At 42.4% G+C, this 14,830-nt stretch overlaps 1 protein-coding gene across 1 annotated transcript in view; it reads right to left on the bottom strand.

Moving 5' to 3' along the window:
* Nucleotides 1-3,953: 3,953 nt before the first annotated feature.
* The window catches only part of LOC124612352 (UDP-glycosyltransferase UGT5-like), a 32,403-nt gene continuing 21,526 nt past the window's right edge, over nt 3,954-14,830 (bottom strand). Inside the window, exons 3-4 of the mRNA XM_047140505.1 lie at nt 10,957-11,176; nt 3,954-5,310 (exon numbers count right to left, since the gene is read on the bottom strand). Coding sequence (XP_046996461.1) covers nt 5,007-5,310; nt 10,957-11,176 — 524 coding nt within the window. The 3' untranslated portion in view covers nt 3,954-5,006. The remainder of the gene's footprint in view (nt 5,311-10,956; nt 11,177-14,830) is intronic.

Raw genomic sequence — 14,830 nt, 5'->3', positions numbered from 1 at the left:
ATTTGCAACCTACTTCCTCAGTTATTTGCAGGACGTATTCCAATCTTTCTTCCTCTACAGATTTTACTCTCTACAGCCCCCTCTAGTATCATGGAAGTTATTCTGTGATGTCCTACCGTCCTGTCCTTTCTTCTTGCGTTTTCCACACATTCCTTTCCTCGCCGATTCTCTGGACGACCTCCTGATTCCTTACTTTATTACTCCACCTAATTTTCAACATTCTTCTGCAGCACCACAGATCTTGTGTTCCAGTTTTCCTACAGTTCACGTTTCACTACCATACAATGCTGTGCTCCACACCCACGTTACCAGCTCCGTGTTTAAAAATGTGCGATGAATGTTGTGCTCCGACTGCACCAGCGTTGTGCTCTTTCGGCAGATGCCACAGATCACTATCTGATCCTACTTTTCATCTAGCAAACAAGCCTCCGAACCCCACATTCTGTGAAGAGTCGTGGTCGTCCAACCACTTAGTGCCTAATGGTAGCTTCACTGTCCTACCTCTTCCCGTAAAAACTCACGACGGTAGCACGTGAACATTCGACCACCTTCGCCGTTTTCGAGGCACTCATTCACAGGCTCTGCGTAATAACAGTCTACCTTTGTCAAAGTCGCGTATCTCAATGGATTTCGCCATTTGCAGCCTATATCTTGGCTAGGGTGAACCCATGTCCGTATCTGCTCCGCTTACACACTCTTTGTTACCGCGTCATGTGCCCGCAACGCCACCAGGCAGCTTCCAACATCGCGTTGGACAGTGGTCGCAATGTTTTGGCTGATCAGTGTATTAGGTTCAATCTACAGCTGAGAAGTCTTAGTTGTTTAGCATCTCCGTAACGCTCTCTCGCCAGCTAAACGATCCAGTGACGAAACGTGCCGCTCTTCGTTGGATATTCTCTAGCTTCCCTATCAGTCCTACCTGATAGGGATCTCAGATAGATGAACAATACTCAAGAATCGGGCGAACAAGCGCCTTACAAGCCACTTCTTTCGTGGATGAGCTACATTTCCTTAAGATTCTTCCCATGAATCTTAGTCTTGTGTGTGCTTTTCCCACTCTGTTTTATATGGTCATTCCACTTAAGGTCGCTCTGGACAGTTACGCATAGATATTTTACTGCAGACGCTCTCTCCAGCTGTTTGACATCAATAGTGTAGCTGTACAGCAGTGGATTTCTTTTCCTATGTATGCGCAATATGTTACATTTATTTACGTTCAGGGTCAAGTGCCAGAGTCTGCACCATTCATCAATTCTCTGCAGATTGTTCTGCAAATTCTTACCATCATCTGGCTTTGCTACTTTGATATAAACAATTGCATTATCTGCGAATAGCCTTAAAGAGCATCCGACACTTTTTACTATATCATTTACATACACTTCCCGGTGGTACTCCGGCTATTACATTTACCTCTGTCGATTTAGTTCCGTTAAGACCCACGTTTTGAGTTCTATCTGCAAGAAATTCTTGAATCCAATCGCAGGTCTGCTCCGATACTCCGTAAGCTCTTTTTTTTTTCATTAAACGGCAATGCGGGATGGTTTCAAATGCCTTACTGAAGTCAAGGAACACGGCATCAGCCTTTCAAGTCAAATTTTTTGTACCGGATCTTTTCCCCCTTCAACGCATCTAGTTCATATTTCCGACTGAGAGTAAAGGGCACAAATCTTTGCCTCCTGCACGGGAATTTTCTTGTCTTTTTCCAGAGCCAACAGTGCCCTGGGAGGAACCTTGTTGAGTTCCCCATTCAGTTCTCCACTAGTCATTCCAGTGAAATTCTAACCCGCAGTCTACACATATCACTCCCTCTTTGACCTATCCTACGGTAACATCCGCACTTGTCACCCACTGCAACACGGCTTACACACTTAAACATGGAATTCAATCACTTAACACACTTTGCACTACACGAATGTTAGTTATTTACGAGCCACAAAAATTATGCCTATAGGTTAGCGCTTCAGGTGTCTGATATAACGTAAAAAAATTATATATTCCCGCTTACAGCAAGAACTCTGCACTTACTCAGCTGCAGTAACTCTTAACTTGCAATAGAATTTAACTATAATGTAAGCAAATTGTAAACAAAATACTAGTGCCGAAGTTTCTTAGTCAAACTACTATAGATTTACGCAACTTTCTGGAAATATGAACTTGATAATGAATTGACAATCCCTATTTAAATTGTTCGAAAGCAAAACAGCAGAATCAAACGGGATTCTCGAAGTTAACTGTTCAAGATGGTTCAAATGGCTCTGAGCACTATGGGACTTATCATCTGAGGTCATCAGTCCTCTAGAACTTTGAACTACTTAAACCTAACTAAACTAAGAACATCACACACATCCATGCCCGAGTCAGGATTCGAACCTGCGACCGTAGCGGGAAGTTAACTGCCCCAAAACGTAAACGAACACACCAATGGAACCCGACCTCACATTCTTTTTAGAATTTTATGGACTAATAGACAAAGAGAAGTGAACTCACTAATACACATATTTATTGATTAACTTACGACAATGTAAATGACTTATTTTTACGAAAGCGCTAGAACTGAGTTCCGCCTGGCGCGGGGCTTCGAATCTGCAGTTTCGTGATTGGTCACACGAGAAGAAACAGCGGCGAATTGAAAGCACAACATGAGTACTTTTACACTCCAAAGTTGTTCGGTATTTTCAGTTGGAAAGCGAATGGCCGCAAAAGGCAGTTCTGCGAGTGCACGATAAATGTCTTGGGATACCTTTTCTAGTAAACTATCCAATTACAGCCTAGGTTGACCTCAGATTGATACTGAATTTATTAGTCTTTGTGACGAGGTAGGAGACAAGTTTGCAAACTAATGTTCATGATCTGTTTCAAGAGGGGAAGTATAAGGGAGCAGTTACTCGCCCCTGTTCCTCGTTGCCTTCTTCCTTGCGGAGAGAGATGGTTGGCAATTTTCGTTTTTTCTCCATTTTAAACACATTTGTTACTAATTGCGTTTGGGCACTGATAACCTTGTCGAGCGCCCAAAACCCACGAAGACAAGATACAATAGCATGTATTCCATGCTGATGTGCAGGATGTACACCAGCCACTTTACAGTTAATAATTGCCTCGAGGCCACACACTTAACTATGTTTATTACAGTGTATATCGCCGTACTGTGTATTCATTTGTGTCTCTGGATCGAGATGATGCCGGTTTACAGATAATGGGGTACAATATCTTGTTCAACTTTGAGAACTTTGATTTTTGCAGCTTAGCACACCATCCAAAGATACGCTGTACTAAACATAGTGGGAAACTCTGTTGTGTCCACCGGTGGCATCGCCTCTGTCCTTATGTTAAAAGGCGCACGGTCGGCCCGACGATCAGATAAAAATTAACAGACTGGAATTCGAAATATTTGATTCGCTTCAGGGGATCTCAAGAGGGCAACCGAGTGAAGACCGTCGAATGGGAAAAGGTGCTGTGATAGGAAGTTCGATTTGTTGACAGCATGTGTGACCAACACATTTGGCTCCATCGAGACGATATCGTGCACAGTTCAGTTGACTTCCTATGCGGCTCGATCGTCTAACTAGTGGCGAGATACGAGGTGCTTCTAAAGTTTGATGAGTTGGACTACGGCACTGACACCCAGCGCTGTTTAAGTGTTCGCGATACGGAAGGAGCACTATAAGGGCCTGGATTGAGACGACTGCTGTGATGGGATGACGTTGAATGAAGTGTGGTGAAGCTGGCCAACCTGCGTGCTGGGTGCTAATGACGCAGCATCAGCGGAAATATAATTTAACACATTGCAGTTTAGGATCGTTTTTATTCTCTATCGACGTGCGCAACGCTGTGCCATTTCTTGGTAATTACTATTTTGTGAAATTTTGAAGCCAGAAAGTGCGGATGTGTTTAAGTTGACAAGAATATAGTTTGTCACAAGATATTCAAGGATTTTAATTAGAAGGGCAACTGAATGAACAAAAAATTCGAAAATTTATTACCGTTGAAACAATTATGAAAACCTTACATATTTATGAAAATTTACAACACATTTTCAGACTGTGGGTTCGAAACATTTTTCGAGTATAAATATCGTAAATTATTAGTTTAGCTGAACTAAATGGAAAGACTAGACTCGAGTAGTGAGTTGTGACTATTGATAACGTGCAACAACTGCATCTTGCAAGTACAGCGTTAGTGTACTATGCTTTGCCAACTGATTACACTACTTCAGTACCCTCCGAAAAAGCGATGACAGTGCAGTTTGCTGTATGACAGTGACAGTATGGTCATAACTGGAAGTCTTTGAACACCAGGAGACCTGCATAAACCTTCTCCTCTTGAAATTTAGAGTCTCTTCTAAAATATCAAGGGAGTGTAAAATCGTCACATGACGGTTGTTACCATGCTGAAAGTTGTGCGAGAAATGTTACTTAACGTTTTCACTTAGCTGTCAGCTTCGTTCTGTCTACACCATTACTATCTGCTCTTAGAAAAAAGTTTTGTTTCTCCCATCACTCTACTGCGACAAACACCTGTAATGCACATGGCAGCAAGAACGGTAACTGTCACATTAGCAGGTGGAAGACATGAGAGTATACAATGCCCCCAAATGACTGTCATCCACATGTAACTTATAAACGGTTTCTTGAAGATAACTACTTGAAATTTTGGATTTATCTTTGCCTTTCGATATCATATACCTTACATTCTACATGGTAATGCTAGGTACGTTTATGAAACAGGAAACGGCGATATTTGATTGTCTTTGGAAAGCTACCACTTTTCCCAAAATGCTAGACCTGTTGAGTCAAGTGGTTTTTCATAGCTAGAGTATACCCCAGTGTTTTGTCTCACTCATTCCACTAATCCAAGCTGTTCACAAATTTGAGCCACGTTATCTACTAAAATATATTTAAACGCTAATCCTAGTAGAACGTAATATCCCAGTCCGTCATTCTGTTAACAAGTTCCTTTCAGTTTAGAAGACGATGAAGCTACTGTATCGTCAAGTAGGGCAGCCGAAACTACTGCTCTTTCTTCTGCAGTGAAGGATCTGCCAACGACTCCTTTCTCAGTAGCCCAAATTTTCGCAAGACTAGCTGCAGAAGACTAACACCCACGACTACGACTGTCACTACAACGACGAAGACGACGGCCAGAACATCCAGTAGCAGCAGTTGGTACCACTGCAGATCGAGGGCAGCGGAGCGCAGGTGCCTGGCTCCCTTGTGTCGGATGACGTACTCTGACCAGTAGACAACAGCTTCCCGAGGACTCATGGGCCTGTCCTTGTACACCTGTGACAGCTTTACAGCCCTTTGCTTATACCTGTGAGACATAAAACAATTTCAGATTGATAATTAAGGTTCTCTGTGTACATGTATGGCAATTGGATGATCTCTACTGTAGTTTAACTGATATTTCTTTTAGAGAAGTCAAACACTATACTACATTGTATTACTACGATACGCATATATCGAGCACATTCCTAAGTATAAGATTGGTTTGATGAATATATGGCTAACTGCAATTAGTGTGTGATACTAGATAGCGAATGTGCCACAGAAACTAAAGTAACATTGGATGTGCCACAAGTAAACTTAACAGGACTCAGGGAGGTATTGTTTTAGTGCAGTTTTAAGGAAAAGCAGACATTCTAACAAAATTTCCACTTTGTGTCATGTTGGCAGCTCTGTAAATGTGAGAATGCTTATTACAAAGATAATGCGACTAAAAGATTGATGGGGAACATCCCGCAGTGTGGAGGGCGGTGAGCATGTAAAATCAGTATTAGGAAGCGAATTAAAGACACTTTGAAAAAAAAAAATCTGGGAAAATGTAGTGCATCTGCATAGTTTTACACTAGCCACTATTGTGACTAATTATTATAGAGCATTGCTCTGGCTTTTGGAGTCATTATGTGTGCATGACAGGCACAAATTGAATTCTGAGACGGCCTTGTAAGATCGTAAAGAGTCGAAATAGCCCATAAAGCAACAGAAAATCTTGGGGAATTTAAATGGGTAATTCGGGAAGAGGTGTTAGTGGTTCTTGTGAAAGTCTGTTGGGTAGGGAACCTATATCTGAGGACTGTGCTGTCATTCCGCTGCCACTATCATATACCGCGTAGGGTTTCATGAAAGACAGTACCCCCTAGGGGAAAGGAAAGGCATTTTCACCGCCCCCCCCCCCCCCACACACACACACCCTTAAACGCAACACGCGAATGAAATCGAATAGGAAGTTCACAAGCATGCTACAAAAGACCTTTCGCCATACACAATGGCTTGCGTCGTGTACATTAAAATGTTTGAGAATCATGATAAATTTGTCTAGTCATCGAATTATTCCGAGATGCATTTGGGGAGAAAACTTTCGATCAGACGTACTTTTTGAGCTAAATCTTATGTTGGTATTGAGGATTTCATTAATACAAAGACTGCTTACTGAAGATCATTTATGGACACATATATGAAAGCTAATCATCAGCACCACACAAATATTTTGAATGGTTACATTGGGAGGGTACATTGCAATATAAGGAATAAAGAAGATTATTAAACCATAATTTTCCCTCTGAGCGTAGTAGGTGCTGACGTGAAACTTCGTGACAGGGTAAAACTGGGTGCTGGACCAGGCCTCTAACCTGAGACCTTTACCTTTCACTGTCAAGTGTGGGAATCCATCGTCCAGGCTGTAGCTAAGCCATGACACACCACAACATGCTTTCTTCCAGGAGTGATGGTCCAACAAATAGTGCAGGAGAACTGTGTATTTCAGAAGATAGGATGTGAAGTTTAGAAGATAGGAGATGAGGTGCTGACAAAGCCCTGAGGTTGGGTGGTGAGCCATGCTTGGACAACTCAGTTGGTGGAGAACTTGCCTGCGAGGTTAGAGTCCTGGTGTAGCAAAATTTGTAAGGATGTTTCAAGATTAATTAATGTTAGACCAAAAACGAAGGAATTTAAGAAGTTTTAAAGAAAGGTTCAGAGAGCAGACCAAATAACTGGGCCACATTATCCTATCTAGCATGCAAGGAAGTAATTGTGGGCTGCAGCACTAATATAGTTTACACACAACCGTTTCGTAACGTTAAATTTTTTGAAGCAGGCGAGGTTGTGTTTTCCAAGGAACAAGTACACTTTGCCTGTGCAGTAATCACAATTATCCCCAATATATATACTGAAACTGAAATAGTAGTTATCGACTGTAACCACCATAGCATGAGGTTTAGAGTAAGTCCAGATATGAGTGTTACAAAAGCTAATGTCATCCGCTAAATTACTGCACGGTGGTACATACATTTAGCTTCAAAAACAAGTTTTTAACATGTGTTTATTAGAGATATGTTTGTCGTTGCTGAAATCGCATCGCAGAAGATGTTCCACTGTTCAAACTTATCCAGTTGATGTGAGAAACGGTCGCCCTGCATGCTATCTACATCTGAAAATGTTCTGATATATTCATGTGTTTTGTACTAGTATTTATAAACCTTTAACTGTAGTTCAAATTTAATATACCAGACTATTTTTGAATGATCTCTTATTTTACTTTTATTTTTGCTCTCCGATTCCAATTTTAACCAGTAAAACAATTGTCTCTGCACAGTAACAATTCCACCACTCCTCCCTCTTTGACAGGGAAATGATGTGGGACGTTAATTACGCATAATCAACACACTAAACTTGAAATGCCAAGCGCAACAATGATTCACTTGTACTAATTGTGATTATGCTGGTTCTGTTAGCAGACAGGAATAAACATCTGACCGCAGCACGAATATTAATTCATTTCTTCTGCTTCGAATATTATCGTAGATAAGAGACAAATATTCAATCTCTACAACAACGAACAATAAAAAACTAAGGATCGCTAACGTTACTGAACAGAGACTTAAACACATTCAGGATGAACAATGTATTAGAAACTATGTTTCAAGAAGGTTTAAATCAAAAGCACAATTTTTCAATGTATATTGGGTAATAAATTATTTCTGTGTCAAAATGTAGTTGAGCAGAGAACTAAATATGGTGTTTGGCAGGAGCAAACGTTGTCACAGGAAATCGCAAAGAACAAACAGTTTCACAGTGTGAAGGCATTGCTAATTACGCATATAAAATTTTGCGTTTGTGATTTTCTTTAGATTTCTATTCTTTTTCTTTTGTTCATATGGGCATTTCTAATTGTGATTATGTGACATTCTACTGTGGTTTTTAAATGTAAAGATGTAATTGTGATTATTTCGTTTGCCAATGGATAAATAAAAAATGGTTCAAATGGCTCAGAACTATGGGACTCAACTGCTGAGGTCATTAGTCCCCTAGAACTTAGAACTAGTTAAACCTAACTAACCTGAGAACATCACAAACATCCATGCCCGAGGCAGGATTCGAACCTGCGACCGTAGCGGTCTTGCGGTTCCAGACTGCAGCGCCTTTAACCGCACGGCCACTTCGGCCGGTAATGGATAAATATGTTTCTTGCTTTGTACCTGTGGTAAAGTTCTCTTTTGGAATATTATTAACTGTGAAAAATGCAGTTAATAACATTTGTAAAGATTTATCTAATTTACGATAACGATATAACATCTATAGACAGAGGACAGCGATAGTGATATCGATAGTCGAAAGGTGGTTGTGTAGTAGAGGGAATGGTGGATGGTGTGTCTGAAGCGTGCGCGGGAAAATAGTACTGTGTTTTATGAAAAGAATACGTAATTGTATGGAACTATCAGATTGTTAATTCTCTTTACCACTGCGGTATGTATTGCCATCGCCAGCGAACTTTAAGAGCAAATAAACCGGACTGTGAAAGTGCCGCTAACAATACTTTGTTGTGGCCGACACGAACAGTGCTTTTATGCGAATGAACTTTGCTGGTATTGGTTTCGGGCGGTGGAACTGTTTTCTATCACATTCTATCAAGCCGTGAAAGTGAAGACGTTAATTAGTTGTGCAATATAAATGTCTTTCAGTGACGTCGAAGTTTGAAATGCGTGAACACAATGGACATTGTTTACGGTGTGTTTCACACACAAGAACAATTCTATGAACTGTGTATTTGTGGCTAAGACTATATGAATGTGACTAACTGTGCAATTATGGACGATAGCGTCACGGACAGTGCATAAAGTGTAAAAACGAGCAATGTCTACGTAATGTACTTTGGAAAAGAGGACATGTCAACAACGGTCGTATACTGGCGTCTTGTGGTTTGTTAATTAAAAGGCTCTGAGCACTATGGGACTTAACTTCTGTGGTCATCAGTCCCCTAGAACTTAGAACTACTTAAACCTAACTAACCTAAAGACATCACACACATCCATGCCCGAGGCAGGATTCGAACCTGCGACCGTAGCAGTCCCGCGGTTCCGGACTGCGCGCCTAGAACCACTAGACCACCGCGGCCGGCGTTTGTTAATTACCACGGGGTTAATGATACAGCTGTGCCGGAACTTTATTTGCTTTTCGACGGAGAAGATCAACCAGCGGAACTGCTCTCATCATCGTAACCCGCTGACATCGTGCTGCCCAACGCAACTCTTCGTATGCAACAAAAAGTTAAGAGATTTCGCGGAACGCTATCCCCTGACCTAGAAACTTACTTTCTCTATTAAAAGTATAAGAATTACAGATTCTATTCAAATAAATTATTTAGTTGATGTTTGCTTTCTGCTAACGAAAATAAAATTACAATCAGTGAATTAAAAGTTGCCTGGTAGTCATTGTTGAAACACCAGTAAATATGAACTACTTCCTCACATTAGAACTAATTCTCCTTGCATGTCAAAATTATTGTCGTTATTTTAAGTAGTTTTATGTATTGTTATGAGACTAGATATATGACAGTGACTAATAAGAGTATTTTGTCGCGAAATATGGCGTCAGGCGAAAATTACGGCTACCGCCATAATTGCTTGCGTTCTGACCAATAACGTAAAAGCTGCTATTCCCGTATTGGTGCATTTCCTGACGTGAGCGGGAATTTTAAATGTTAGCTGACGAATCACGTAGGGACTGTTTACCCAGCAATAAAAGTTTTTGATATTGTATTGCTACGAGTCGTAGTATTAAGAGACACTGGGTATACTCGAAAGTGGGTAGATGTATGGTGAAACCCCCCAGTGTTAATGCGATTATTAACAGTATTGTGTGTGATTCACGAAATTTTGTCACTTTTTCTAATTCCTTTCAGATATTGTCTTAGATGTCTTTGAAGTTTCAGAGAATATATACACAATTTTTCGGTCCAGGTTAATTTCAGGGTAGTTTTTCGTGAATATTAGAGTTTTCAGTTCATAAAGTGGGATCGTGACCAACTGAGAAGTATAACAAAGAGTGTGGTTTTCCAACTAGAATTTTGGATGACTTCACAGTTCAGATTTTGATAATTATTTTTCCTGTGGGTTGAGGTCATCACAACAGGACATCACGGAAAACTGAATTCTGCCTTAATAGGCAGCCATATAGTAATAACATCCTTTGTTAGTTTATCTCACTGAATTAATCAACCTGTTATTAAGGATTGTTGCCGATATTTGGTTCAAATGGCTCAAATGGCTCTAAGCACTATGGGACTTAACATCTGAGGTCACTTAAACCTAACTAACCTAAGGACATCACACATCCACGCCCGAGGCAGGATTTGAACCTGCGACTGTAGCAGCAGCATGGTTCCGGACTGAAGCGCCTAGAACCACTCGGCCACAGCGGCCGGCACCGATATTTGTTATAGGTCTTTTCTACGAGACTTAAAAAAACAAGTATTTATGAATTTACTAACAGTTTAACAACGTAAAACGCATCTTTCGAAGAAGCTGACTAAAAAGCCTTCCAGCCATTATATTACGCTTGAATTGGCGCCTTAAGCTAAATATTAATGTTGTAAGCGTATTCTCGTTCACCTATGTTTCCTCTCTTACTAATAAGCAGAATAACTGCCACACATCCTTAAAAACGCAAAATATTAACTTACCTAGGGTCGTTAATCACCTCTCTTATGTTCTGCAATAGCGACTGTTTCGATATTTCGTGAAAGCGGAGCAGACGTCCGACGCCCCTTCTCACACACATCATTACGTTAGAAGGCTGGTCCCCGAACAGCGGAATGCCTATCATAGGTACCCCGTTGTAAATGGCTTCTATTGTTCCCATCAGACCTCCGTGAGAAATATACAGTCGCATTTTGGGATGACCTGTGTAAAAAAAAAAATAACAGCTTGTATTATGAAGTGTAAAACATTCGATGCTTTGTCTCACTTCACAAGTTTCCATAAGATTTTATTGTTTTTATGGGAGAGACTATGGACAATAGTATCTTTACTACAAACACCAATCCACAATGTGAATTTACTTAGAAATATCCTTAAAAGCTTGTTTGTATGACTATCCTCATCATTAAAGAAAATGTATGGTTGGAAGCATTGAGATGCCTATAGGTTAGGTAATTCGTGCATCATAGCCAATACAATTCTTTCTATGTGGAATGTTTGCACATTATATTTATGGTAGGCATCAGTTTGGTGACAATTTTTAATGCAAATTTGTATGAACTAAGATCTCATTCAGCTTTGAGGATGATGCTGCTGCTGCAACACATACCACTGCACATTTGACTTGTCCTTGACATATTTTATTAGTTTTGTTTTTTGAATTATTAAAGTCCCAGTTGTAATTGGACAAGTGTCAACTCCAGTGGAGATTAACTGACAGAACTAGTGGGATGGTGAGGTTATTTCTTGTTGGGGTTTAGTGATCGAGATACGATTTTTTTTTGTCAGTGCTTCAGATGCATGCAGACCCAACACGTACGACGGCATTACGTAAGAGCTTGAAACCCGGAATGGTACAGTCACGAGTTCATCGGTGTTCACTGTAGCCCACAGTCTGTAAACCCAACATCATTAGAGAAGAATGTGATACAGTCATTGTGGGTGGGCGTTGACGCCATCAGAATGAGACACTAGTACGCCAACAGCAACCAAGACAAACGAAAACAAATATCTGATTTTCTTTGTTTTTAATCCAGCCTAATCAGTTTTTCTCCTGGAACAGCAGCCTTGTCTCAGTTTCCAAATTCTTCATCCCAGGTGCAGACTTGGTTGGTTAGTTGGTTTAAAAGAGGGGGGAAGGAACCAAACTGCTAGGTCGTTGCTCCTTTGTTCTGAATAAAACAATCCCACAAGGGTGAGAATAAAATAAGCAAGACTGGCAACACAAAATGGAGAGACAGGAAAACCACAAGAACGGAAGGGCAACAAACAAATGGAAAATAGGGGAGAAGAAAACCACAGAAAATACAATACAATTACCATGGCTGGCTGACCATGAGAATAAAAAGGATAAACCAGCCACTCTGCAACACATTAAAACCTCCATCCTAAAAGCACTAGGGTGGAGGGCACAGTGGGACAAAGGACATTTGCTAAAATTTAGATCAAATGATAAAACCCACCCTCACGAATAAAACGTAAAATTACTCGTAAATCAGCTTATGAGGCGTTGTAAGATAAAATTAGCGGCTACAAGTCTGGTAACCAAAGATTTCGTCACAGGGCAGTCAAAGTGGGACAGTGCACCAGAATATGGGCCACTGTCAACCAGGCACCGCATCGACACTGAGGCAGGTCTTCAAGGCGCAGGAGGTAACCGTGTGTCACCCAAGCGTGGCCAATGTGGAGCAGGCAGAGAACCACAGAGTCCCTGTGAGAGCGCATGGAGGACTGCCACACACTTGTCTCCTTTAATGACACGCAGTTTGTTGTGCTTACTGAGGCTACGCCATCCCGTCTCCCAAAGCCGAAAAACCTGCTGACGTAGAAACAAATGCAGGTCAGTTATTGGAATGGTATAGATGGACTCCTGGATGATCGCTACCAATGGATGACGACGGTAGCACTGATCGATAGCTTGTAGGCTGCTCAAGGAGTCGGTACACAGAAGAAACGGCTCCCCAGGGGATGAACGGATGTGCTTAAGAGCACGAGATATAGCCACCAACGCTGGAGTGAAAACACTGCAGCCATCAGGCAAGGAATGCTGTTCAGTATGTCCTCCACGGACTCACGCAAAGCTGATGTGACCATCAGCCATCGAGCCGTCAGTGTAAATCACGTCATGGCATCGGTACATTTCAAGAGCCGAGATGAAGTGACAGCAGAGAGCCGCAGGGTAAACTGAGTCCTTTGGGCCATGCGAGTGGACCTCGAGTATAGGTGGTAAAGGCAAGGACTCCAGTTCAGATAGAAGTTATCGGACGCGAACTGCAATTGTAAGCCCTGACCTGGGTCGCCGACGCAGGAGATGAACTGCCGTGGGTGGGAAAATAAGACGGTAATCCGGATGCGCAGGAGAACTATGAACGTGTGCAAGCAGTTGTGCGTGCCTGACCTGCAATGGAGGAACTCCAGCCTCCGCATGAATTCTTGTCACTGGACTCATCCTAAAAGTCCCGTCGCTAGTCGAACGCCGCAGTGGTGCACTGGGCTGAGTAACCGCAATGCTGAGGGCGCCGCCGAACCACAAACCAGACTCCCATGGTCAAGCCAGGATTGAACAAGGGCTCTGTATAGTTGCAACAGCACAGTGCTATTTTCACCCCCATTGGTGTTTCTCAGGCAGCAGGGGACACTGAGGTGCTGCCAGCACTTCTGCTTAAGCTGATGAAGGTGAGGAACCCAAGTCAATCTAGAATCGAAAACCAGTCCTAAAAATGGATACGTCTACACTACAGTGAGGGGATCGTCAGTAAGGTAAAGTTCCGGTTCTGGATGTGTGGGACGACACCGACAGAAGGGCATGATACACGACTTTGTGGCCGAAAACTGAAATCCATGGCCTAGAGCCCATGACTGCGCCTTGTGGATGGCCCCCTGTAGGCGCCCCTCAGCAACACCACTACTGGTGGAGCAGTACAAAATGCAGAAGTCGTCTGCATACAGAGGGCGCGATGGACGGCCCTACAGCTGCTGCTAGACCGTTAATGGCCACTAAAAATAGAGATACACTCAATACAGAGCCCTGCGGGACCCAATTCTCCCGAATATTGGGGGAATTACGGGAGGCACCAATGTGGACACGGAAAGTACGAAGCGACAGGAAATTTTGGATAAAAATAGGGAGTGGGCCTTTGAGACCCCACTCGTATAATGTGGCAAGAATATAATTTCACCAGGTGGTGTCATATGCTTTTCGTAAATCAAAAAAGACGGCAACCAACTAATGGCGTCTGGAAAAGGCTGTTCGGATGGCAGACTTGAGGGACACAAGATTATCAGTGGTAGAGCGACCCTGGTGGAAGCCACCCTGACATGGAGCCAGTGGGCCATGTGACTCTAGGACCCAACCGAACTGCCGACACACCATACGTTCCAGCAGCTTACCAGAAACGTTGGTGAGGCTGATGGGCTGATAGCTATCCACATGAAGCCGGTTTTTGCCAAGTTTGAGCACTGGTATGATGGTGCTCTGCCGCCATTGCAATGGAAAGGCGCCATCGCACCAAATCCGGTTGAAGATTACGAGGCAATGTTGCTTGTAATCAGATGAGAGATGTTTAATCATCTGACTGTGGATCCGATCTGAGCCGGGAGCTGTGTCAGGACAATGTGCAAGGGCAATGAGGAGCTCCCACTCTGTAAATGGGAAGTTATAAGGTTCGCTGTGGCGTGCAGTGAACGAGAGGACTTCTCTTCCATCCGCCATTTGAGAGTGCGAAAGGCTGGGGTAATTCTCTGACGCAGAGGCGCGAGCATAGTGCTCAGCAAAGTGCTTGGCAATCGCGTTTGCATCAGTAGATAACACGCCATTTATGTTAACGCCAGGAACACCAGTTGGGGGTCTGTTAACAA

The sequence above is a fragment of the Schistocerca americana genome, chromosome 4 (genome assembly GCF_021461395.2).
Source record: "Schistocerca americana isolate TAMUIC-IGC-003095 chromosome 4, iqSchAmer2.1, whole genome shotgun sequence".
Taxonomy (NCBI): domain Eukaryota; kingdom Metazoa; phylum Arthropoda; class Insecta; order Orthoptera; family Acrididae; genus Schistocerca; species Schistocerca americana.
The sequence above is the reverse complement of the archived record's forward strand: the minus strand, read 5'-3'. Positions and strand labels throughout refer to the sequence as shown.